Source organism: Schistocerca cancellata, chromosome 1 (genome assembly GCF_023864275.1).
Source record: "Schistocerca cancellata isolate TAMUIC-IGC-003103 chromosome 1, iqSchCanc2.1, whole genome shotgun sequence".
In the NCBI taxonomy this organism is placed as follows: Eukaryota; Metazoa; Arthropoda; class Insecta; order Orthoptera; family Acrididae; genus Schistocerca; species Schistocerca cancellata.
Genome location: NC_064626.1, coordinates 622,556,621 through 622,583,274, shown reverse-complemented (window position 1 = coordinate 622,583,274; position 26,654 = coordinate 622,556,621). Strand labels below are relative to the sequence as shown.

Below are 26,654 nucleotides of genomic sequence, written 5' to 3'. Positions count from 1 at the left end.
TAGTATGATGCTTGGTGCAGGCCAAGTATGAAACCTAACCCAGGGGTAAAACTGGTAAGACATCCTGGTTACTGAAATGGCCTACTATTTAGAAACCTGTGACTTCAATTTCATAACATGTCGTCTACCAAGTAGTTGGAAAGAGCACGCTTAAAGTAATCACTTTTTGAGCAAAGAAACCTACTATTTCTGTATACTTCCAGGATGACATGCTGTCAAGGTAAATAATAGTAGCAATTATTAATAAGGTTGATATGATATTTTCACAGAAGTGTAAAAAAAACCAGAGACATTAACATTCTCAGTTAAAAAATAATTTTAAAATACTGCAGTTTCTCATAAGCTGTAATTTTATATAAATGAGTTAAATTACTCATTCATGATGTTTTTTCTGCACCCCAATCCCAAGAGCAGAATATGTACGTTACGAGATGGATAAATCACAATTCACTTGTCAATATTTCTTGATGTCAGAATAATTTCTTCTAGTTCTCTTTCATCAAAATACAGTAAATGAACATTTATCCTACCACTTATAGTGCTTTCCCTTCATTTCCCAGTACAAGTACTGTCATCAACTAAAAAATATTTTCTTTTATACAGTCTCCTGAATAACCTTTCGTATTCTTGTGAACTAGAACATGATTCTTTCATTTTGCAATATATGAGAAGGAAAAATGCTACTCACCATATAAAGGAGATGCTGAGTCGCAGATAGGCACAACAAAAAGACTCTCACAATTAAACCTTTTGGTCATTAAGGTTCTTTGTCAACAATAGATGCACACACACACACACACACACACACACACACACACACACACACACACACACACAAGCTAAAGCAACTTACACAGATGACTGCAGTCTCAGGTAACTGAAACCACACTGCTAGCAGCAGCACCCGTGCATGATGGGAGTGGCGACTGGGTGGAGGCAAGGAGGAGGCTGGGGCAGGGAGGGGGAGGTATAGTATGGTGGGGATGGTGGACAGTGAAGTGCTGCAGGTTAGATGGAGCACAGGGGAGAGGTGAGGTGGGGAGGGGGGAGTTATGCAACAGGATAGAAATAAAAAGACTGGGTGTGGTGGTGGAATGACAGCTGTGTAGTGCTGGAATGGGAACAGGGAAGGGGCTTGGTGGGTGAGGACAGTGACTAACAAAGGTTGAGGCCAGGAGGGTTATGGGAATGTAGGATGTACTGCAGGGAAAATTCCCACCTGCCTGTGCAATTCAGAAAAGCTGGTATTGGTGAGAAGGTCACATATGGCACAGGCTGTGAAGCGAAGCAGTCATCAAAATGAAGGATATCATGTTTGGCAGTGTGTTTCTTGGCCACAGTTTGTCGGTGGCCATTCATGCGAACAGACAGCTTGTTGGTTGTCATGCCTACATAGGATGCAGCACAGTGGTTGCAGCTTAGCTTGTACACCACATGACTGGTTTCACATGTAGCTCTGCCTTTGATGAGACAGGCAATGTTAGTGACCGGACTGGAGTAGGATTGGGAGCAGGGGTTATGTAAGTATGGACGAGTATACTGTGTAGGTTCAGTGAACGGTGGAATACCACTGTGGGAAGGGTGGGAAAGATAGTGGGCAGGAGATTTCTCATCTCAGGGCATGACGAGAGATAACTGAAACCCTGGTGGAGAATGTAATTCAGTCCTGTGTGGTACTGAGTTATGAGGGCAATGCTCCTCTGTGGCCAGATGGTGGGGCTTTGGGAGGTGGTGGGAGACTGGGAAGATTCCACCACCACACCCAGTCTTTTTTTTATTTCTCTCCTTTTCTGTTACTCCCCCTCCCCCCCTCTCCCCTCCTCACCTCTCACCTGCCCTCCTTCTAACCAGCAGCACTTCACTGTCCACCAGCCCCAGCATACTATTCCTCCCCCTCCCTGCCCCAGCCTCATACTTATCCCCACCCAGTTGCCACTCCCATCTTGCACTGGTGTTGCTGCTCGCAGTGTGGTTTCAGTTGCCTGAGACTCGTGTGTGTGAGTCACGTTTGCGTAAAAGTGAGTGAGTGTGTGTGTGTGTGTGTGTGTGTGTGTGTGTGTGTGTGTGTGTATTGTTGACGAAGGCCTTAATGGCCGAAAGCTTTCATTGTGAGAGTCTTTTTGTTGTGCCTATCTGCGATTCAACGTCTCCACTATACGGTGAGTAGCAACTTTCCTTCTCATATATTGTTACATTCCATCCTGGATTTTCCATTGTTTGATACTTTCATTTTGACATTATTCGATTTGTATTCTTTAGTCACAAACCTTCACAGGTGTCATAGCTTTTATTTAGGATCCATTTTTTAACAACTCTACAGTTTAGGTAATACACTGATACAACTGATTTTACATAGGCATGGATCCCTCACAACTGTGAGAAAGTTTTACCATTACTTAAACATATTCACAAAACTTCACAGGATTTACTACTGTGTTGGACAAGAGAAAACTATCTTTAATTTTTCTCTTTATCCACCTTCCCCAAAGTGTTCTTTCAAAATTTCTGAGTTCAAAGAAAATAATACTGACGTTTTCAGATAAATCAATTGTTAATGTAGATTATTATGAAAAATGTCTGGATCGAGTAGAGTAGGAAATTTACTAAAGAACTTTTAACAATTCAAACCACACACAGAATTTTCTTAACACAATAAAAATTGCTAAGTTAATATCTGAACTGGCAGCTTTTACCCCACTTCCTGTATTTCCTTCTAGAATTTATATTTCCTTTAACTTGACTGAACAGTTACTATGACAATTACTGTCCATTACTATTACCTGTTTTAACATGTCACCTCTGGGTAACACTCCAATTGTTAAATCCACAATTTTTCCAAAAACGATGCCCTCAGTTTAGCTGCTAGTCTTCAACTGACTAGGTGACAATTGACAGTTCACTATTGTACAGTACAGTTGCTTTGGCAATCAATGGCATATACAGAAAAAAGTTTTTATTCGCATCTTTAGCCATCAAAAATCACAGATCACAGTATTTTTGTTGATACATAGACATGTAAATGACACACAGTAATTTTATACCAATTTCTAGAATTATACATAAAGGGATATCTGCAAGTGTGCGAAAATCACTGCTTAACATTCAGTGAACACAAGGAATGATCACTAATGAATAACTTAACAATTAGCCTATAATGTTCAATCTCAATCTGTTTTATGTGCCATATCATGGGGGAAGCATTCTTTCTAACACAGCAAAATCTTAATGCAAATATTCTGATATTTCAAAATATTACTAACAACAAACTCCTTTCTTTCCTTCCTTAATGCAATCAGGGTGAATATCATTTCCACACTTCTGGAATAATCAGGATAAACTAAGTAATGATTTAAATATGATGTGTCAATCAGGGGACCAAACACTGTTAGGAATCTAGTGAAATGCATTGAAATTGGAGCATTAGAAAAGATAGCAAATAAAATTTTAATTATTGTGAATATATGTGGAGTAGAAAGAATACTCGATTAAATTTTATAAGTGTATAATGTGGAAAATGTAATATACAGAGCTGCTACCTTTGGAAGATACAATGACTTCAAACAGAGCTTGCATGACTGACCAGGGTGGCTTCTCAGACTCGAAGAAAAAAATCAACAATCCCCATGGACTGAGCATCTCACGAGGACTTTTCTTTCCTCTCAGCTGTAGTTTAACTTTAGTTTTCAAACAACAATAATTTATATTGATTAATATTCAAATTAACAAACTTTGAAATATCAGCTATTTTAAAATTTGTGATTTATAAACCTCAATAAAATTAAATTCCGATATTAGGTTAAAAACACAGAATTCCCTGACATGTAGCAAAATTACTGAGTGTCTGATTTTTCTAGGTAAAATGTAATTCCCTGAGAATTTAAGGTTTTCGAGTAGAAGTGCCAATCAGCTGACATGGGTATGTCATTCCATGCTACTTCAACTTTATGCCAAGAATTCATCAATGGTAGTGGCCAGTGAGTGATGATGAGTAGTCTCCAGGCAACCCATGACCTTATGCTTTCAATGGGTCAGAGATGTGAGAACATGCTGGCTAGGGCAACAGTTGACAGCCTCTGAATCACAGTAGGCCAAGACAGCATGGACAAGTCAGTCAGTCTTGCAATATCTTGTTGAAAGATAAGACTGCTGAGAGCTAAAAGACAGGGCACAGCCATAAGCCTTAACACGATATAAATGTAATGGCTGATGTCCAAAATACCAGCTATGCAAGGGTGCCCACACGACAGTTTTTGGAGGGGCAAGAACAAGGGGTATGGTGTATAACACAAATGGCACCTTGTTTCCTTTCCCTGTGAGTTGGCTGGGAGGGGGTTGTCGCAGGGGAAAGGGGGGCCTTGCCCATAGGTATGCATGCCCTTGTAGCTACGTGAACCAGGGGTGATTGTGTTTGGTACCTAATGGCATTCTAGCCCATCATGCCAGGTCTCCTGTAACAGTGACAAATTCTATATTGCAACATACAGTCTCCTCAGAGACCTACAAACAAGGCTACATTCATGAGAATTCTGTACACAGAACTGGATCTCATCTAAAAAGATGTCAAAGTTCCACTCCTGTGTTCAGTATTATCAGGTGCACCACAATCTGTGCATCAATCTCTGCCATCATGCTAACGGACACTGCAACAGTGGTCACCAAGCTGACAGTCCATGGTGCCTCACAGCTGCACTATTCATGTGGGTGCGTATCTTGCTGCAAACAAGCCCATATCCTGCCTGATTCAATATACTTGATGATCCTGTATGGCCGAGCAAATAATATGTCTGTCCTAGTTGTATGGGCTCTCCTGACCCACTGATTCCATATTTGAAGGACAGTTGTGGGATACCAACAAGAGCAGCAACAATGAGAAATGATAAAAGAGAGTCTTGATCCTTCCTTTGTCAAATTCCCCATGTGCTCGTAGATATTTTCTCCTCCTTACATGAGGCATAACAAGATTTTGCAAACAACCAAAATTCAAATGTAATTTCTGACTGATAAACCTGCTGCATATTATTTCCTTAGATACAGAACAAAAATGATGTAACAGCTATCTAGTTTGGCTGATTGCACTGAAATTCTAATCCCAGCATTCCAGGGCAATTTTAATGGCCACCTGTGTATTCTGTTTTCTGTTAATAGCCGAAATCTATATGTGGTGAATAATCTTAAAATTCTTGTTTTTGAAACAAGAATATTAAAATTCTTATATCCCCACATGAAAGCCCACCCTTCTCCCCTCCCCTCTTCCTTCTCTCTCTCTCTCTCTCTCTCTATCTCTATCTCTCTCTCTCTCTCTGTGTGTGTGTGTGTGTGTGTGTGCGTGTGTGTTTGAAATATTGTGAAATAACATGAATTAGTCTATCTTTAACATACAGGAAGCTGAAAGTGGCAATAAGGCAATATAATTTACCTTCAAAGAAACTAAAAATCTCCATGAAATTTTACACGTACAAGAAAAGTTACAATTACTCTACTGCAAAGGCAATGATGACTCTAGAATCACAACTATATCTTAATAATCAATGCGCTGTAGCAAGTTTGCAGTGACATTAACAGGGTATCAACTGCTTTTATGAAGGAAAACATTATAACAGTTTGGCCGTTCTGAAGATCAATAATAATAATAAATCTCCAATCATATAACTAAACTAAACAAAATACTTCATATATATTATCATTCATAATTATCACATAGTGAAAATAAGAAGTATTAACTGGAATCTCAATCAACTAATCAACATTCCCGTGTTCAAATTACGACACCGTTCGAAAGCTGAGATTCTGTGAAAAATCCAGTTCCCCAGAATAATAACTACACATAAATGATGAATGTTCTTGACATCACAAATGTTACATTCCTATGCTAACATTATTTGGAATGTAATTTGTTACACAAGCCCAACTTCAGGCGCGATGTTGGACACCAAAAAACTACATAAAATAGCAGTTCACTGTAACAATTCGACCAGTTAAATCGCTTAAATAAGTGTACTGGCATTACACAATCTGTACTGTGTTTTTCAGCGTCGACAGATCTATAGCACACCGATTTCTCTTTAATGAAGGTATTCACATAGTAAAACTGTCACTCACTACACACACAAATGCTACAGATTTGATATTAGTCAATCCCCCATGCCGAATAGTAACAAAACTGTCATATTTTTGAACAAAACATTTGGACTGTCAAGTTACATTCACTTGTTTTTCATCTCGATCTCACTGTTACCGGTAAATATCCTCACTCTTACTCAATGCAGCTAAATTATAAGAACAGTGCAACATGCCAGCCTTATGTTTTCGAAACACGTGCATTCTCAAAGCACTTTTGCTAATTACTTGTAAACCACAGTAGTTGCAACTGAAAGGACCATGTCGATTATGAATATCCTGTATATGTACTGACAGATTGAACTTTCTTGCAAATTTTTGCTGGCAGATCGGGCAGCTGAATTCTCGATTTTTGTTGCAGCAGGAAGTACCTGAAAACAAACACTGTAGATTGATGACATATATTTCAAACAAAGAAACATGAGTCTGCAACAGAAATTATACTTTACACAGACTGAAACCAATCAACTGAAGATCCTTCTGTTGTAGATATTTCAACACAGGAGAGAGAGAGAGAGAGAGAGAGAGAGAGAGAGAGAGAGAGAGAGAGAGAGAGAGAGAGAGAGAGACTACAACTACGGGTGTAAGGCAAATTGGAATGAAAAAAAAAAAGAGGTGCTTCAACAGTGGCAGACCTTAGGGTACACTTTCAAGGAACAATATGCTCATGTGAATCCCAGGTGTCATTTACTACCAATGAACTTTTACAATTAGAAAAAAGAGTCATACAACCTCATTTACATCCTGTTTCTTTCACTTATGTGTGGCTTATTCATTCTTGCAATTAATAGTTAGAATGGAGGTTGGAAAGCTATAGCACTGCTTGGCAAGGGAAGTAAAACCGTCACGACTGGCAAATTAATGTGCATTTTCTCCTAATAATACATAGAAATTAATGTGGGATTCAAATTGACATTGAGGATGACATATGCTTCAGTGTTCTTTAATGTTCTGGTTGGTATTAAAACAAAACAGAATGCTTCTTATTTAGTAATTATCATAAAAAAAATTAAAGTCAGAATGTAGTTCTTTTCTGAAAGTAGGTGTCATTAATTCCACTCATAAATAGCAGATCTTATAAGAACAAATCTGCATTTGTAGTCCATGTGCCACCCTACACTGTAGGGAAGAAGGTATTTGTGCTATCACTGTCATTCCCCCCCTTCCCCCTCCCCTTTGAAAACACTGTGCTAACAGATGACTGTTGGTAACCTTCACATGAACTCAACTCTTTATGTACATAGAAGGAAGGTAAAGTGATACCTAGCTCTTCCTGGAATGTACACAATCAGATTTTCAACAGTACACCTCTCTCTGATGTACAAACTCTAAGACAGAAAACTGTGCTTACTAAACACATATGTGATGGAAAATGCTATTCTTCTCTGGGTCTTCTCTATTTCCTATATTATTATTTCCTGACAAGGCTCTCAGATTGGAAAGTGGTTACAAAGGAGTTTTGTAATATACTTCTTTTGCAGGAGTTTTGTATGTGCTTAACATTCTTCACAAGAACAGTCTAATGCCCGTTTTTCCTAAAAGTAATTTAGACATCCCTTGGGCCTTCATCATCTCGTGCAGAGCTCATTTTTAATTTTATGTGGTTATTTGGCTTTAGGGTTCTCTGGATGTATGCTCATAAATCTTTACACTTTTTGTTTACATAGATTAATCACCAATCACATACTTGAACAATAATGACCGTGACAAATTTAGTTCGTAGCACTTTAAATAAATACAATACAGATACTATATGATTCTGAAAGCCCCGGCATTTCATACATATTTTTGTTTAAATCTAATCTTATTAGGCCTGATTTCATTTACTAAAGTGACAGTTATTACTGGCATTCTGGATAAGCACCACAAAACCATGAAAACAGATGAGTAAATGTCACAGTTACTGTCGTTCACTTTCTTTTCATTTAATATACTTAAATCTCTCCTACCACCTGCTATAAGTAGCTTCATATGCTGAGGCACAGTCAATAACACAAAGACAAATAAAGGTAAGATTATCACCAGCCATCTACTGTAAGTGTATATATTGAATTACTTCATTTAAACTGATTGTATAAGAGCAAAAGCAAGTGCATAGTTCTCTTGATATTTTACAAGACAGTACAAATAACAAAAACAGAGGTATCTTTCATTCACATTGGTCATTTATTGCACGATTTTCTGAATAAAAAATACATCCAGTTCCTGTATAGTCAATACAAAGCATGCCAATATTTATCCTATATGGAAGAACTGTAAAACGATAAACACCACACTAGATTAACCAATGTTTTCCACCTATAAAATGGATGTTAGGCATAAAACATAACACAGTCTGTCTTTAAAGCATTTTGTTATTTATTAATTGCCTCTTCATTAACAGAATATAACACTTCATACTGCATACTGTAATAACAGATCTGAGGCTACAATCCTTCATGTTTTACATCAATAAGCGTAAATACATTGGTATCAAAGATAACATTTTGTAACTGAATAAAACAAAATGAAGTAGCCTGTTACAAATACTCTTTATTCCGCTGCTACTTTTATTTGGCGAGAAAAAGAAAATTTGAAAAATATATATTTTATTGAGACCATCACTTCAAAAATACATGACTAATTGTGTTCCATATTAAATTTTAGTGTGTTCTATTGGCATTAGCATTTATTAAATTTCACAATTATTGTAGAACTTCACATAACACAGCAAGAACAGTAACAAATAATAATAATAATAATAATAATACCACAAATAATAAAAATAAATTAACAAACACAGGAACTTTATCAGGTTTTATCAAGAACTTGCAGATTTACAATTAATTACGATACAAAAAGGAGTCTGACAGTCAATGAAAATTTCTATTTCTCTTAGTCAGTGAAAAATGATCAGTTATAATATCTTTCAGAGAGTTGTATAGATAGAGATATATAGCTACAATTTAAAGACACTGATTCTCTCATACTGTAATCCACTTTCTAAGTTTACATAGGCTTTCATCAATTTTTGCTGAATCTTTCCATAAAATTACTTTTTTCTTATACACAATACTGTGTGGTTCTCATCATTACACGTGAAAATATTACATCTCCAAGCATTGTGCAAATCAAATGCACTTATCAATTTGTAATAGTGAAGTTGAAAATATGAGAGAAATGGACACATAAAGGGACTAGGCCATATCCAATGAGTTACTTAGAACAAGAAGCAAAAATGACTTAGGGAAATTACAACATTTGTCTAATTTCTCATTCTCGAGTAACCTCGAAAAACTTTTTTCAGTTCCACAAAGTGCATCTGAAACGAATCACAAAACTTCACTGAAATAATTTGAGTAGTACATCCAAAGCCCTCTTCTGGCTTGTATAAATAATAGTAACAAACCTATGAGGGTGAGTCAAATGAAAACCTTAAATTTATAATAACAAATCGAAATTTCGCGCCATTATCCAGTAAGGTGGTAAGCGTGCTACAAACAGCGTGCAGAACGGCCTGTAGGTGGCAGCATAGAGCAGATGCACACATACCACTGCAGTATCAGTATAAAGATGGCTGCCCCACTTGCGACTTGCACCAGGGAAGAACAGTGTCCTGTTATTCGGTTTTTGCGTCGTGAAGGTGTGAAACCTATTGAAATTCATCGATGAATGAAGGTTCAGTACAGTGAATGCATGTTTGTCATGGCAGCAAGTCTACAAATGGAGTAGGAAGTTCACAAATGGTGTGGCTTCAGTGGAAGATGCTCCTTGTCCAGGTCAGGCACAACGAGTTGTGACTCCAAAGAACATTGCAGTTGTTGAAGCTATAGTGGAGGAAAACTGCCCAGTGACGCTGAATGACATTGCAGCATGTTTACAGATTAGTCATGAGTCAGCACACCACACTGTGCATGATGTGCTCCAGTTTCACAAAGTGTCTGAAAGATAGGTGCCATGGCAGCTGACTCCTGAAATCATAGAACGACGTGTTGATGCTTGTGAAGAACTTCTTCGGTGCTTTGAACAAGAAGGTGATGGCTTCCTTGCAAGAATCGTTACTGGGGACGAAACCTGGGTTCACTTCCACCAACCGGAAACGAAGGAATGGCGCCATTGCTCATCACCAAAACCAAAGAAGTTTCGAACAGAACCATCAGCAGGGAAGGTTATGCTGACTCTCTTTTGGGACGAAAAAGGCATAATTTTGGAGCATTACATGCCTAGAGGGACCACTGTCACCAGTGCATCATACACATATCTCCTAAAAAATCATCTGCGGCCTGCAATCAAATCAAAGTGACGTGGATTGCTGTCAGCAGGTGTCCTTTTGCAACATGACAATGCAAGGCCCCACACTGCCCGTACAACAGTTGCAACAATCACATACCTGCATTTTGAGTGTCTTCCTCATCCACCATACTCACCAGACCTTGCACCAAGTGATTTCCATATGTTTGGACCACTCAAAGATGCAATGGGAGGAAAGAAGTTCTGTTCTGGTGAAGAGGTACACCACGTGGTGCATGAGTTGTTGCGCGGACTACCAAAACAATTTTTTTCTAAAGGAATTTATGCACTTTGTAAGCATTGGAGGACTTGCATTGAGCATGGGGGAGATTATGTTGAAAAGTGGTACAGCTTTGTACCACTTCTGCACAATAAATAATATTTTTTAAAAAAATTTAAGGTTTTCATTTGACTCACCCTTGTATTGAATAAGGCAACAGATTGATACAAATGATAATGCAGAATGTAAATAGGAAAGAGTTGGAAGAATGAAGAGAGAAACAGCTGATGAAAAATATGCTGTAAATTACAATCAGGTGAATGGAATGAGCGAAGAATCAGCTAGAATGAAATTTCTCATATCTGGAGGACAGAAACACTTGTGGATGGGACACTCAAATTAGACCAATTGTGAGTTCCAGTCTTTATGTTTCATAGCACTCAGATAATTCCAAAAGCTATAAATGACCACATTTTTACACCCTTGTTTGTTGGTCCTGTTATAGTTACTTGTGTTTTAGCTATTGGTATGTATATACTATTCTTATGTCAAAAACTGTTAGTAATTGATTTAATTATCAGTATGAGTATATTATTGAAATCTATCAGCACAACTCCTACTGTATTTTATTGAATCCCCATGAATGAAATTTTAAATTTCTATACTTCCCAATAAAACTATTAATATAACAATTGAAAATTTTGGCGGAAAGTAAACTCTGAACAGAGGAGAGACACGCAATACAGAGGAGACATTTCAGTTTTTTCTTGAGACAAAAGGTGTACCATCTGGATCAGGTCCTCTCGTACTACCAGCACCACAAGTATTCCCTCAAGAAGCACAAAATTTCTAAAGCTGAATTACAGTAGTCTACTTCTTGTGCATGTACTTATCCAGTTCTTGGCATCACCTATGTACAATGAGTGGTTGCTTTTACTCATTCAAGTGTTCTACATACGAATTCTCTTGTTTACAAATATATAAAAATAATAGAAATTCATGGGTGGAACAAAATTTAAAATTCACACTCACTACCTTTCAAGTTCTTGTTCTTTTTCTAGTAAAAGTACACACCTTTACACACACAACCACACAGACACCCAAATGTACAATTCAGTGGTCACTGTGTTTGAATGTGTGTACTTTTACTAGAAAATGAGCTAGAGCTCGAAAGATAGTGTGAATATTTTTTTCTGTCATATATTTTTATGCTCCACACATCAGTCCGCTATAGGTGAGTGATTGCCTTTCACTTACTTTACATCATGATAACTTATTTTAGATGACTGTTGTTTTGCCTATAACTGCAAGAATGGTGAAAAACTTGATCTCAATTTTAAAACAATTTTTAACATGCTGTAATGTTTCTCATGTCAGACATCAAAAACTCCCCATTTAAAGAAGGGACAAAATCTAGTGATTATAGACAGAACAGCAGCTGCTTTCCAATTCTTACAGAACTGACTTGATCCTCAAAAGTTGGTCTCACTGTTTCAGCTACACCTACTTCACCTTTAGATCTTGTTTATGATGATATCTTTCCATTTGGTATGTACAAAAAGTGGCAGAATACAAGACACTGTCGTAGTCTGAGCCACACATGAAGTTGCCAACATATTATTTGGCTTAAACTTACTAATCACAATATATAAATTCCAACAGGTTACAAATATTTAACCAGTATATGGACCACAAACACACATCTTCCAAATGTAACTGGATTTAGTACAGTGAACTGTAAAATCTATCATCAAAGGCATTATACTAGGGAGAAGTGAAAGCACTAATGAAAAGCTCTCGATCTAGCCCAGCTTGGTTCATGACTCAAAGCCCACACTGACGGCACAGTATCATTTCTGCCACAGCTGCAATCCAAAGAGTGTCATAAGACGCAATGACAATCAAATGAACATCTATAGTTAACTGTGTTAATGAGGCAATATTGTGCTTCATTCATGCTGCTGTCAGCATAACTTTGCTACTTTGGTGCTATCCAGCATTTGCTTATGTTTTCACTGTCTGGGACTGTTGCACATGTGTGAAGAAATCAGTGATTTTTATCACACAGTATTGCAAATTTTGTTTTTGAGATAAGATGGCTGGGTGTCAAGACACACACAATCAAACAAAGGAAGTCATACACAAGGTACGCAAATTTCTGAGATTCAGTTGCAGAAACTGCAATGATGGAAGGCAAATTCTGATGGAGGGATCTGACATGGTAACAGGTATGGCAACGTTTCTGAGTAAAATGCACAACATCAAAAAGAACTATCATAGCAGAGTGATTTGAAAAGTTCTCGGAATCACCATGAGAGGTCAGTGCTAGCGCAATGAGTTGTTCACGTGATATTCATTGGACTGTTGCCTGTAAGCACGGAACACGTCAGAGCTCTTGGAAGAGAGCTGTTGCGGTGACGTGGCTCTGTTGTTGTTCCCACATAGTGATTTGCGAAGATGGAAAAAAGTCGAGAATCAAGCAGTGATTAAGTACTTCGTAAAGAAAGGTATGAAAGCAAAGGACAGTCATACTGATTCCCAGAATACACTGGGGAACTCTGCTCCTTCATATTCAACTGTTGCCAAGTGGACAAATGAATTTAAATTTGAGCTTAGATGATGATCTGCGCACTGGTCGGCCAAGACGCACAAAATGGTCATGGAGGATCGCCGATTGAAAGTGCGTGAAATTGCTCACGCTTGCCAGGTGTCATCTGAAAGGGTACATCACACTTTAACTGAAGAATTAGAAATGAAAAAATTATCTGCAAGAAGGGTGCTGCAACTCTTGATGTTGGATCAAAAACGCATGAGACTGGACATATTGGAACAATGTTTGGCGCATTTTAGGAGAAACGAAGAAGATTTTTTGTGCGAGCTTGTGAACACAGATGAAACTTGGGTGCACTATTATACCCAGAGACATAACAATAGTCAAAGCATTGGAAACATGCTGGTTCTCTGCCACCAAAGAAAGCAAAGACAATTCCTTTGGCGGGAAAGGTCATGGCATCAGTGTTCTCGGATGCGAAGGGGATTCTGTTCGTAGATTATCTCCCCACTGGACAAACAATTACTGGAGAATACTATGCTAACCTCCTCGACAAATTGCAACAAAAGATGCGTGAAAAAGGCCAGGTTTAGCAAGGAAGAAAGTCGTCTTCCATCAAGACAATGCGTACTCATACACATCTGCCATCAGCATGGCAATATTACACAAACTAAGGTATGAACTGTTGCCACACCCACCTTATTCACCTGATATGGCTCTGCCAGACTACCATCTCTTCCCAAAACTGAATTTTTTTCTTGGTGGATGAAGACTCAGTTCAAACAAGGAATTGATAGCCAGAGTTGACAACTATTTTGCAGGCTTGGAGGAAACTCATTTTTGAGATAGGATTAAGGCACTGGAACATCGTTGGATCAAGTGCATTAAATTATAAGGATACTACATTGAAAAATAAAAAAAGTTTCAGTGATGTAAGTACTTTTCTCTATTCTGTTCCAAGAACTTTTCAAACCATCCTCGTACCAACTTATTATTTATCTTGATGAGACCTGTCTAAATCAAAATCACTCCAGAAAGCACACCTAGCAGAATTCAAAGGGTAATGACAGTTTGAAAGTACCAGTTGGCAAAGGAAACATACTTACTGTCTGTCATGCATGATCATCTGAATATGGCTTCATCAAAAGTGCAAAGCTAATATTTACATCCTGCAAATCCAGTGATTATCATGAAGAGATGAAGAGTGGTGTATTTAAACACTGGTTTTTAGATTTATTACTTAGTTTATAAGAGAACTGTGTAACTGTTACAGTTATCACCAGTCATCATTCAAGAAAAAAAGGAGACAATTCCTAAGTCAGATATAAAGAAGCAAGAAATTGGACACTGGCTAGAAGAATTTTGGGCTACTATGCAAAAGCAGAAATGTTGGGAGGAAGTCAAGCACCACAAGCACATTCACAGTCAATTTGAACTTGACAGCTTAGCAACAGAAGTGTGCCATGAGATTGTGAAGCTGATCCTTATCAACGCCAATACAATCTGATAGCAAATGTATGGACCCTAGTGAAAGGAAAGGTCATATCCAGAAACTGCACATTCAGAAAAAAATGTGTATAGAATTTATTTGAGGAATCCATTGATGATGTCGCAGTGAAGACAGCGTTAAGTGTGTATGCCGTGCTGAAAATGTGCAAGAAAACAACTTCCTGAATCAAGACATCTGAGAAATGCTTGTTGATAGCATAGTCATTGCTTCAAATGTGAAAGGAAAGGTTGTATCCCAAAACTGGACATTTAAAATGAAAGATGTGCAGAATATACTTGAGGAAGCCATTGATGATGTCACAGTGGAAGACTGAATTAAAAGTGTATACAAAAATTATGCCTGTCTATTGCGAAAGGGTGCTATAGCAACCAGTTTTAAATTATTTTAGAATAATAACAGTCTTGGTTGCAAAATCATTTAATATCTACAAGAACATAATTTCGCAAACAAGACTGTTTTTGTTCTAAAATGTGTATGCCATGCTGAGAATTTGCAGGAAATCGATTTTCTGAAGGAAAGAGTCCAAGAAAGTCCATTGACAGCATTGTCGTTGCTTCAAATGCCTCATCAAACAGAGTGTCTTCAGAACAGGACAATTAAACAACTATAAACTTTTCCTGTTCCTTCCTCTTCCCAAAATTGTAAACACTATTCCCTCTCCCCCCTCCCTTTCCAGTCACCTTGCCTTTCCACTTTCTCCCAAAATAATAATAATAATGTAAGACACAACAGCTGCCGGACATAAACTGCCTGTGCTGGCATGTTTGTCACTGTTACTTGTGGGTAGCAGAAGACTTGTTTTTCCTGCTTTGTAGTGAGGTTAAAATTAACAGGCAAAACAAATGCTTAAATGTTTGCTTAATCAAAACTGAAATAGCTTTACAATTTAACAGATGACCAGTAAAAATGTGTTTGGCTGTAATATACCTCCTGAACCACACCAGAATACATTAACATGGAAAGGCTGCTGTTTCACTACAGTATTTTCTAAACTTTTCTTGACATTTGGTTTTACAGTCGCAAATTATTTTAAACAAGTCCATTTCTGGCGAGAAAATCTTCATTGCAATCTGCTGTCTGCCAAGTACAGCTTTCATATCATTTTCAAGTTAGTGCCTTGTAATGTATGTGCCAGACAGTTTAGTTTGCCAGTTTAGGCTCTACACATGCAGGTCACAAGCTTCTGACTAGTGACAACTGAAGTGTGTCGTGAGGCAACTAGTGGGGGGAGCATGCAGAAAAGGTAGTGGGGCTACCTTCTGCACTTGTCCCTCCAACCTGCAGTTTCACTGTTCCCTTGTGTAATTCAATATAAGTCACACTGATAAATAGATATGTCGAAGTTAGAAAGATTGGGAATATGTGAAGTAAGATGGCAGGAAGAACAGGATTTCTGTTCAGGTGAGTACAAGATTATGAACACAAAATGAAATATGTGTAATCCAGTTGTGGGTCTGATAATGAAACAGACAATGAAAGTACATGTGAACTACTATAAACAACGTAACGAATGGACCATCATAGTCAAGACAGACAGCAAGCCACAACTTATCACAGTGCTGAAGTATACATGTCTACTAGCTCTGAAGATGATGAAACTGAAAACAGTTTGATGACACAAAAGAAATTTGTTAGTACTTTAAGGCTGATGAATATTTAATTGGGATGGGGGACTGATATTCAAGAGTCAGAAAAGGAAGGGATGCAAAAACACCAGGAGAGTATGAACTAGAGGAAAGGAATAAAAGAGAACACTTCTGGTAAAATCTGGGGAGAATACTGTGTAATTGTTTAAACCCTTGATTTAAAAATAACGAAAGAAGGATGTATATGTGGAAGAGAGCTGGAGACTCTGGAAAGTTTCACACAGAGACAGAGACACAGAAACTAGATTTTAAACTCCAAAGCATTACCAGCACCAACTGTAAAGATCCACCATAATTATTATTTATGAAATGTGGACTCAAGCTGAACAAATTGGAAAAGGGTAAGAAACTAAGGTGAAGGGGCCAGGATAAGTTGAAATAATCTGGATTTTTGAGACCTTCAAAGGGAGCATTAGGTAATCACTAACTGAAACAGAGAGAAGGAATACAACAGCAGATAAGTGAGTAGCTTTGGAAAATGAAACAGCGAAGGCAACAGAAAACAAAATTAGGGAAAAAGAAAAGGCCTATCAGAAAGCCTTAACAAATGAGATAATAAATTATTTAATTTAATGGAGGAGAGATGTTTGATGTACCTTCCACCGTGCACTGTACAGTGTCTTGCTGAGTATTTATATAGATGCAGAAAATATAAAAATGTAGCAAATGAAGCAACAAACAGGAACAACTCGTGACATGAAAGAATAGCTAAAATGACAATGAAGTGTATGTGGAGAGTAACAATAGCAGAGGAAGAAGGAAGGAAGGAATATTAGCGTCATGTCCACTTGGGAATCAACTCAGGATATGCCTTAAGAAATTTAGGGATACCACAAAAAATTGTCACCTTGACAGCCAGGCAGGGATTACCACAGAGCTACATCAGTTAGTGTATACTGGAAGACCAAGGTCTGAATACAGTAAGCAGGTTCAAATAGACGCTGCTTACAGCAGTTGCGATGAGACGGAAACACTTGGACACAACAGACTATCATGGAGAGCTACATCAAACCAGTCTTCAGATTGAGGAACATTAAGAATATGAACTATATAGCAAAATTATCTAAACATTATCAGATCTTATTAAGGAGTACGAAGAATTGAGAGATTTTGTCCCCTAGTAACTACAGGTCTTTACGAAATATATACAAAAAAGTGTTATGTGAACATTAATATGGTTGTATTATCAGCTCTACCATCACTAATCAGTTTATATTTAACACACAAAAGCTGCATTAGAGATAAAGGAACCTGCATTTTTTTTCTACACACAATGTACTCTGCCTCATATACTCCAGTTACTACTGTCAAGATTTGTACCCTTAAATTTGCCCATTTCAATAAAGTTTATTTCCATTTTGGTAAAAATCTCTAAAATTATCAGCATACATATGCCATTTTATGGTGATACTACCTTTCCATGAACTTCTAAATTCCTTCAGCTATACTTCAGTACTACTGGGCATAGTTACATATGTAAACATTTTCAGTAAGAGTTATAATGCTTCAATAACTGAGGCCATATATAGAAGTTGTGAATAGCTGTATTAGTGATCAAAACTTTTCTTCAGCATTGTACAACTAACATTTTGCCTTTTCTCAGAGATAAAGACAAAAGCCATAGACAGTTGTAAAAAGTCTTTACATTCACACATTCATTATCCACATCCATTTGTATCAAGGCATAATTTTCTGCCTAATATTTTGTCTTTCACTGCTGGAGACATCATCAGAGGCATTAATAACTCAGAAAGCAGTTACAATACTCAACAAGCTCAGCAAGCTGAATTGTTTATAGGTAATTACACAACTCTCGGCTTGTGACATCATCAGACTGTTGTCTAAGATTGTGGAGCCACGCCAGTGTATGATAAAGAACTTGTAGTGGGGAAAAGTTGTCACTGTTTGTTTAATTAGCAATAAGCCCCACAGCTTGTCTAATTTCAATCCTTTTTATTTTCTGTTGAAAATGTTGTTATGTTTATGAATTTCTATGGCCTGTTTGTATATTGTAGTGTAATAATTGTTAGATCTCACTACAACCAAAGTGTTAGAGAAACAAATTTGATTATTTCCTGGTCCTAGTGCAAGCTCTGCTACTGCTGATTTATCCGTCTTGCCTAGGTGACAATTGCCCGTGTTCCGTAAGGTGGTGTCAGTGCTTCCTTTTTTAGTTCCTATGTACACTTGGTCGCAAGTGGAAGGGATTTTATGTACTCCCACTGTAGCAAGCATCAGTGTTAAAATATTCATGCACCTTTCTTGTTGGTTAAAACACTGTATCAATAGCAAGTTTTTTGCGTACTTTTCTCATACGATCTATATCACTTTTTACAGATGGAAGGAAAATTTTCCCATTAGTTGGTTTAGAATTTCTAAATTTTCTGAATAATGTTAATTCTAAAATAAAGTACACAATGGAAAATGAGGTAGACAGTCAGGTTTCATTTTTGAATGTGAAGGTACTTAGAAAATGTGATGGAACTTTAGGGCACAAGGTCTACAGAAAGCACACTCACATGGACAGATACCTTCACAGAAATGTCAGTCATCATTCTAGGCAGAAAAGAGGAGTGATCAAGACATTGGTGGACCAGGTTAAACGAATATGTGAACCACCATACTTGGAGGATGAGCTTGATTATTTAAGAACAGCCCTCATATGAAACAGCAACTCTGACAAAGAGATAAATATGGCACTAAATCCAAAAGATCTAGTCTTACAATGAAAATGAACCAACCAAAGGGAATGACTTCCTTCCATTTGTAAAAACTGCCACAGATTGCATCACAAAAGTACTTAGAAAAGTTGGTATTGATACAATATTTAAACCAACAAAAAAAGGTACATGAATATTTGCACACTGAAAAGGACCTACACCGGTCACTTCCCCCAACAAGAGTATATAAAATCGCTTGCACTAGGGGTCAAGTGTACATGGAACTCAAAAAGAGGCATTAACAATTGCATTAAGAAAGATAACAGCAACTGTTGCCCACGCAAGATGGATAAATCAGCGGTAGCAGATCGTGCACCAGGACCTGGCAACCACCAAATTTGTTTCTCTGATACTGTGGCTTACAAGATCTAGTAATTATTAAGCTATAAATTCCTAAGCACAAAAATAATTTCAATAAGAAATAAGAAGAATCAAAATGAAATACATTGTGGGCCTTAGTGCTAAATAAAACAAACAGCACCAACATTTCCCCACTAGAAACTCCTTTTTAGAATTGAGGGCTATTTTCACAAAACTCAACAACTGCAAAATCTGCAAAAGTGTGTTATACACATATCAAAGAAAGTTTTGCATCACCCCGGTTCCAAGAACTCTTGAAGAAAGACGCTGACTGTGGGTATTGTATCATAGACACAGTTCCTTTGACTATTCAGAGATGTCACTAAACCATGACTGCCATCTTAGGCAGCGGTCTGTTACCATTAAGAACCGACCATTGCATGGATTTATATGAATAGTTCAGCTTGATGAGCTTGTTTGAGTTCTGTACCTGCTTATTGAGTCATTAAAGCCTCTGATGATGTCTCCAGTAGTGGAAGATGAAATGTTTGGCAGAAAAATATATATCTCGGCCTATGGCCTTATGCTCATAAATCATATATCAGCAATAAAGCAATTACGGTTGTGAAAGCCTGTATTCAATAAACAATGACAAGTACAGTCTAACTACACATTTAAGAAATGTTTGGTTAGAAAATTCTTGCTACTCTAATATTGATTTGTGCCTCACTTTCAACCTAGAACTACACAAAAGCTCTAAACATATGTGAATATCAATGACCTCATATGCCACGTGTTTTTCTTTCTCACACTAGCATCCCAAAGATACACTAACAACTGCTTTACAGATATATCAAAATGTGACAGCAAGCATATCTCCAACAAACAAATAATGACATCAAGTTGTGAAATATTACATTATGTAGAAGGAAGTATCTACTTTTACTGATAAAGAACATGTGCAAGTGTGTGTGTGTGTGTGTGTGTGTGTGTGTGTGTGTGTGTGTGTGTTGTGTAATAAACTTCCAAAATCTATTTACTGTTGCTAACTCTAATTACCTACACAAAGAGAATGTTTCAAATTCTGCATACATAATGGAAAAATCAGACCTGGTAGATCTTTTAGGACTAGCATAAAACCAAAGACTTGTCCACAGAAACTAAGTAATACACTATCATTTCAAAATTATATTTCCTTACACTGTAACAGACAATTATTTAGTGCAGAGGTCATCAGTAACAGAAAAGTTTCATATTTCTGTAGTACTTTTCTGATACTTTATGCAAAATTAATATGTGACGAGAAGACAATTTTAAATGATTGAAGTGAAATTGCTGATGAACAGTGGAGAAATAAACCAGGAAATGAAACATAGCAGCTCAATATAAATTTACGTGCAAGTAAATATGGGTGAGGCAAGTGGCCTGGATAGAAAAAGGAGATTATAAAGCAGGAAACTATAATTGCTAGAAATTATAAAAGACACATAACAATGTCAATGATGACAGAAAGTGTACCGAAAATATGGGTGAAATATAGAAGGGCGTAGAACTGTATGACACTCCAACATCCAATTACCATGGCTCTAGAAGGAAACTGGGAATGGGTATTGAGGTCAATAGTACTACTTGAAATCTGTATAAATCTTATTAATTTTTATTAGAACGTATAACAACGAAATGGTAGTCACCTGATTGTTACAGTTGATTTTTTATGACACGAAGATTTCACAACAGATCAATGGAATTTGACCTATGTTTCTTCCTGGTGACTGTATCCTTTCTATAAGCTTGAAAGATCTATCACAATCATTTTGCTAACTAAATATATGTCTTTGCAGTATCAAGCTCACGTCATGTAGTCTACATACAAAAGTTTTCACGTAAAATCTCTTATTGCACTCATTCTGCCAGTTGAAAAGCAAAATTCTTCTTTGTCAAAACTGGCACACAAGTGTTATTGCTTTAGTGATATTCCATTTGCATAGATGAAGGCTTACAAGTGTAGAGGGCCTCATTAATAAATTGTCTCACAGGCAGTGGGGGAACATAACATGTTGGGTCCAACAAGGACCAATAGTGTGGGGTCACACCTTTTCTTACTCTACATAAATGATCTTCCAGAGACACGTGCAGTTTAAAAAATATAATGATTGCTGATGACAGAAGTATAGTAATCACATACAATCACAATACAAGATAGAAAAATAATTTTCATGTATACTTTTCCTCCTTGTCTAGGGTTAAGAATGGTGTTACAAAGTATGAAGGGGAGGTATTCCACACCCTCCCATACCATGAAGCAAGAAATTGGAAATCTCTACCAGTTCAATAGAAAATTAAGAACATACTTCACTAACCATTATTTCTACAAATTATCTGAATTTCTAGATTCAAGGATTGAATAGTTCTGTTAGTTTCATGCCAATTTACAGTGCTCATTATAATAGGGTTCAGTATCTACACCTAGTTTCTTTGGAAAATGCCACTGTAGTCAAGAAAACATTACACCTACTCATACAGTGCAACATACAGCACTCTGGCTTGCGAGACAGAGAGAAGAGCCGAACCAAGATCGAATCCAAGCAGCAAATCAATGACCATGTGAACGAGGAACTTACTTACATGTCTGAAACAACGGACACTGTTGACAACCCACAGCTGTACAAAATATTTCTGAAATTAATTCGCCAACAGCAATTATCAACAGTGTCTGTTCTTTCAGGCATATACGCAAGTTCAGGTTAGAATACAAACAACTATGGAAGGGACAGATTGCTGCTCACAACACACGACACATTGAGTTGCATACAGGCACAATGAGAAGACTGTGACACATTAATCTTTTGGCCAAAGCCTTCATCAGAAAAGAGAAACATACAAGCATTCACACAAGCAACCACACCTCAAGCGCACCCCCCCCACCTGCTATCTCTGGCTGCTCACCCCAGACTGTAATTAAAACACTTCACATGGGAGAAGCAATCTGACGATTGCTCCCTCCAGCATCCTGACACTACACTGGGTAGTTTGTCTGAGAACTCTTGCCACATCTCCACCAGGCAGCACTTCTTCTTCTCACCCACCCTTACCTTGTCATCCCCTCCCTTTCCTGCTACACTAAATATTTTTGCTTCCATTTGACGCATTTCAGTTCAGTCTGGCCTGAGCAGCCAGATATAATGGTCATGTGTGTGTGAGGTGTGCTTGATTGTGTGAAAGCATGTGTGTTTCTCTTTTCTGATGAGCATTTTGGCTGAAATCTTAATGTTTAACAGTTTTTTCATTGTGTCTGCCTAAAACTCAACGTGTCACCTTTATGGTGAATAGCAATCTATCCATTTCATAATTGTAGACATGTAAATAAATATTACAAGCCTAGGCAGGTACACAATGATAACAACATTAGTCTCAATTCCACATGGTCTCATTCTCTCTGTTGCAGGAACCAAGTAATGTTGTAAGCATAGGGTGATGAATTTAGTGGGCTACAAAACGTGGCTGGAGATAGTGTGACACCTGGAAGTTTGTCTGATCCCGGAAGCATGCACAGAAAGCTGAAGTCATTAAGGCAACAGCTCAATGTAAGTGGGAAGTAAGGTTTTGAGTCCCAATCCGTAACAAATTTTCAGATGTTACTACTGGGTAGTAGTTCTATAATACAGTTGATGTTAACAATCAATGAAAAGGATAGTTGCTACTCACCATATAGTGGAGATGCTCAGTCACAGAAAGGCACAACAAAAAGACTTGGAAAGTTAGCTTCGGCCAACAAGGCGTTTGTCAAAAAAAAGACTACACACACAAACGCACACGGAACTCACACACACATGACCACCGTTTCTGGCAGCTAGAGAGAGAGAGAGAGAGAGAGAGAGAGAGAGAGAGAGAGAGTGAGAGTGTGTGTGTGTGTGTGTGTGTGTGTGTGTCCACTCACATGCGTAGGGGTTGTCTTTTTTTTTTTTTTTTGATAAAGGCCTTGTTGGCCGAAAGCCTTTTTTTGCCTTTCTGTGACTCAGCATCTCCACTGTATGCTGAGTAGCATCTATCGTTTTCATTAATTGTTACATTCCATCCTGGATTTTCCTTTGTTTGATACAGCTGATGTTAAGGAATTCACAGTCCGCGAATAAATTTTGCATGTGTTTTTAACAAATTTCCTGAGTGGAGATAGGACATGGAAGGAAAGAAGCAAGCTCAGAATCAGGAAGGTTGAGGAATGAAACTGGTCGTGTCCTTTTACGCAGAACTGCAGAAAACAGTAAGACGAAATTTAGAACTGTCAGAAAGTGAATCCACTGTCTTAACCACTGTGCCACCTCGATCATGACAGACATGAATGGTGCATAAGACCAGAAGTAAAACAGTAGTCCATGGCATGCATTGTTTATGACCCCTCAGAAACCTTGTTACACATTATTCTGTGGCAATGTAGACTGACCTAGAGACTAACGCAATTATCAGTGCCAAAACCTACTGTGACAAATCAATAAATTGTAAAGTGCAGTTTAAAAAGAATGATGTGTCACCTAGCAGAATTGTGTTATTTTCATCCAAAACAACAGGGATCTCTAAACAGCAGCTTCAGCTTCAATGCAATCAATATTAATAACAGACTTTGACAGCAAAACATTTTTTCATCATATGGGTCTTGCTTAGTCCCATATATTTCGCATCTATATCCGCTCCCAAAAACTTTCCTCGCTTATGAGAGAGTCCAAGATGATGATGGTGTCAGACAAACTGATTGATTATGATTAAAGCAACACCACTCTTCAATACAGGAATACAAAATATGGTATCCAATTGTGACAAGTGTCTCAGCTCAGATGGTAGTAATATTGAAATATTTTCCAAGGTTTATACTTCAGTTTACAATAAAGTTGTTTTTCCTCATAACATTTTGTGTTCTAGCAATTGGCTTTTGGAATTTACTTCATGGACATCTTTGTCTTCAATAATACATTACTGTAATGCAAAGTATGAGTTGAACATCATTCCAATACAGGTTCTGATCATACTAGTGCTGTGTAACTGTACTTATGAAATCACTCTCTTCATATTTATAGTCAAATACAACATTCAAGAACAAAATATCAAGGCAGATTTGTAAAAAGAAAAATTCATGTTGGATCTACAGAATCACGGGAAAGAAGCAGAACAGACAAGACAAAGGAAAAAGCTTGCCACTCTTTCCAATCTGCATACAGTCTGACTTGTTCATACATTTGCTTACATCTTAATCAGTATCTTACCTCAAAATTATTTTTTTCTGACGATATTGGAATCTTTCTGCTCAAGATTAATATTTAGAATTTCTAATCTTCTGTCAGCTCCACCACAATTGCCTTTTTCATTTGTACTGAATAAACAGTGCTATCAATATGCAGTACTGTCAAACTGAAGGCAAAGGTAACAAAATTAAGGAAAAGATTTAATAGAAGCAGAGGCCTTATTAGGAAGACTATGCTTTTCATATACATGAGAGTTCAAACTTCTTTTGTTTTTTGACATTTTACCACAAATTTGACATCGAAAAGGCCCACGTAAGCGACCATGTATGTTGGCTACATGAGATGATAAGCAGTCTTTCCTAGAAAACACTTTTTCACATTGGTTGCACGGAAACATCATTTTCATTGTGTTACTCACACTCTCAGTTATATTTCTTCGGTGGTGAAAATCTGCAACAGTGTAATACATAAATTAACATCAATGTACGAGGCTCACAATAACAGAAATTTACAGTACAGGCATAAAATGGCACATGTACTTTAATAAAATGTGTTATGTAACCCTATGAGTGCGTACAAAATCAACATATACTACTGCTGGTGAAAATTGCAATGCCAAGGAGACACATAATTACAATGCAATTTATTCCAAAGATTACGTACAATGACAATACACAAATGACGAGAATCACAGAACTGTATATGAACTTATACTGTAAGAATGCAGTACACTGTGAAGCCACCACGTGTTGAAATCAGAGCATCTAAACATTGTGGCACAGAATCAAACAATGTCTAAATTTGCTACTGGGGAAAATACTGCCACATAATTTGTAGGTGTATAAACAAAGCACTGACAATGATTGCAGGATAGCCATAATGAACAAGATGATGACTGACTACATCCGATGCATTTCCAATGGATCTCGTGTCAGGTGAAAGTGCAGGCCAGGGAAAAATATCATGATGTAGTTGGTGCTGTTCAGACTGCCCTCAATACATAGGAAGTGAGGTCACATTACAGCCAATGTTGCCACAAAACATTACATCTGATGTTTGTCTGCTATGATGCTTAACAATGCAGTCTGCACGATTGTGTTCACCACAGTAGGGTCCAACATATTCACAGCCATTACTGTAGGGCAAAATGAAGGAGGACTTGTTAAAAACACTAAATTTTTGAACTAAGCTTGCCAATAAGATGTTCATGTGCCCATTGCAGTCTGACGTGTTGATGTCTTCCGGTAAATGTAAGTCAATGCAATTGCATGTATGCCACTGGCACAGCACTCAGTAGACATTGTTGACTCACTGATGCAGACATGTCATCACTGGCTGCAGTGCTGTAACATTGAGCCAACACTGTGGAAAAAATTGTTCTGTCAGTTAGAGCCATGTATATAAGATAGTGATCATCCTGCACTGTCGTTACATTGTGTGGTCCAGTACCTGATTGTTGCTGTCTACAACCCTGTCCTACTGAATAGTCCCACATCCTCAATCCATAATGTCATGGTATGACAAATTCATTTCCCAAAGACCAATCATTCTGTTCCATTAAAACTGAATCACATGCCAATGTTGCACCCCTTGCAATCAACAAGGCATATCAGAATTTGCTTGTATATTTACACTTCAACAGACAAGGCTGCACCAACTGAGCATAGTGTAAAATATTGGCATGTCTGGTAAAACAAAGAGGCTGCTGCTAGGCCTACATGCACTCCATATCTCTGTAATCTTAATCAGTTCCACTTTTCTACAAATCCTCCACTTTTGGGGTGATTCAGCCCAATCGTCCTGGGTGTTGCAATTCTTACACACAGTTGTGTGTAATAACATCACATATCACTAGAAACTGAACAGCTAGTTTGAAAAGTTTTACTTTTAGCATCTACATATTGAAAGCTTAATAACTTGCTCCAACAAATCTTAATGACACCTGAAGATACAGTGGAATCTCGCTTAATAAGTACCTCCCATAACACGCAATTTACATAACGGTCAAAACAAATTGTAAAAAAATGACTCACTTAACAAGCGATGTTTCACATAACGAGTGACAATGATTTAGTGTGACATTACAA

At 37.6% G+C, this 26,654-nt stretch overlaps 1 protein-coding gene across 4 annotated transcripts in view; it reads right to left on the bottom strand.

Moving 5' to 3' along the window:
• Positions 1-26,654, bottom strand: part of LOC126183133 (broad-complex core protein isoforms 1/2/3/4/5-like) — a 319,181-nt gene that overhangs the window by 31,792 nt on the left and 260,735 nt on the right. The window contains exon 7 of one of the 4 annotated variants that reach the window (XR_007536700.1): positions 24,589-25,017. The exons of 2 other annotated variants lie outside the window; for them this stretch is intronic. Coding sequence is in view for 1 of the 2 variants with exons in the window: in XM_049924950.1 (XP_049780907.1) it covers positions 6,346-6,488 (143 nt within the window). In the remaining variant the exon portion in view is untranslated. Of the gene's footprint in view, positions 1-6,345; positions 6,489-24,588; positions 25,018-26,654 lie in introns of all 4 variants that reach the window. One more of the 4 variants, XM_049924950.1, reaches the window with a different exon arrangement.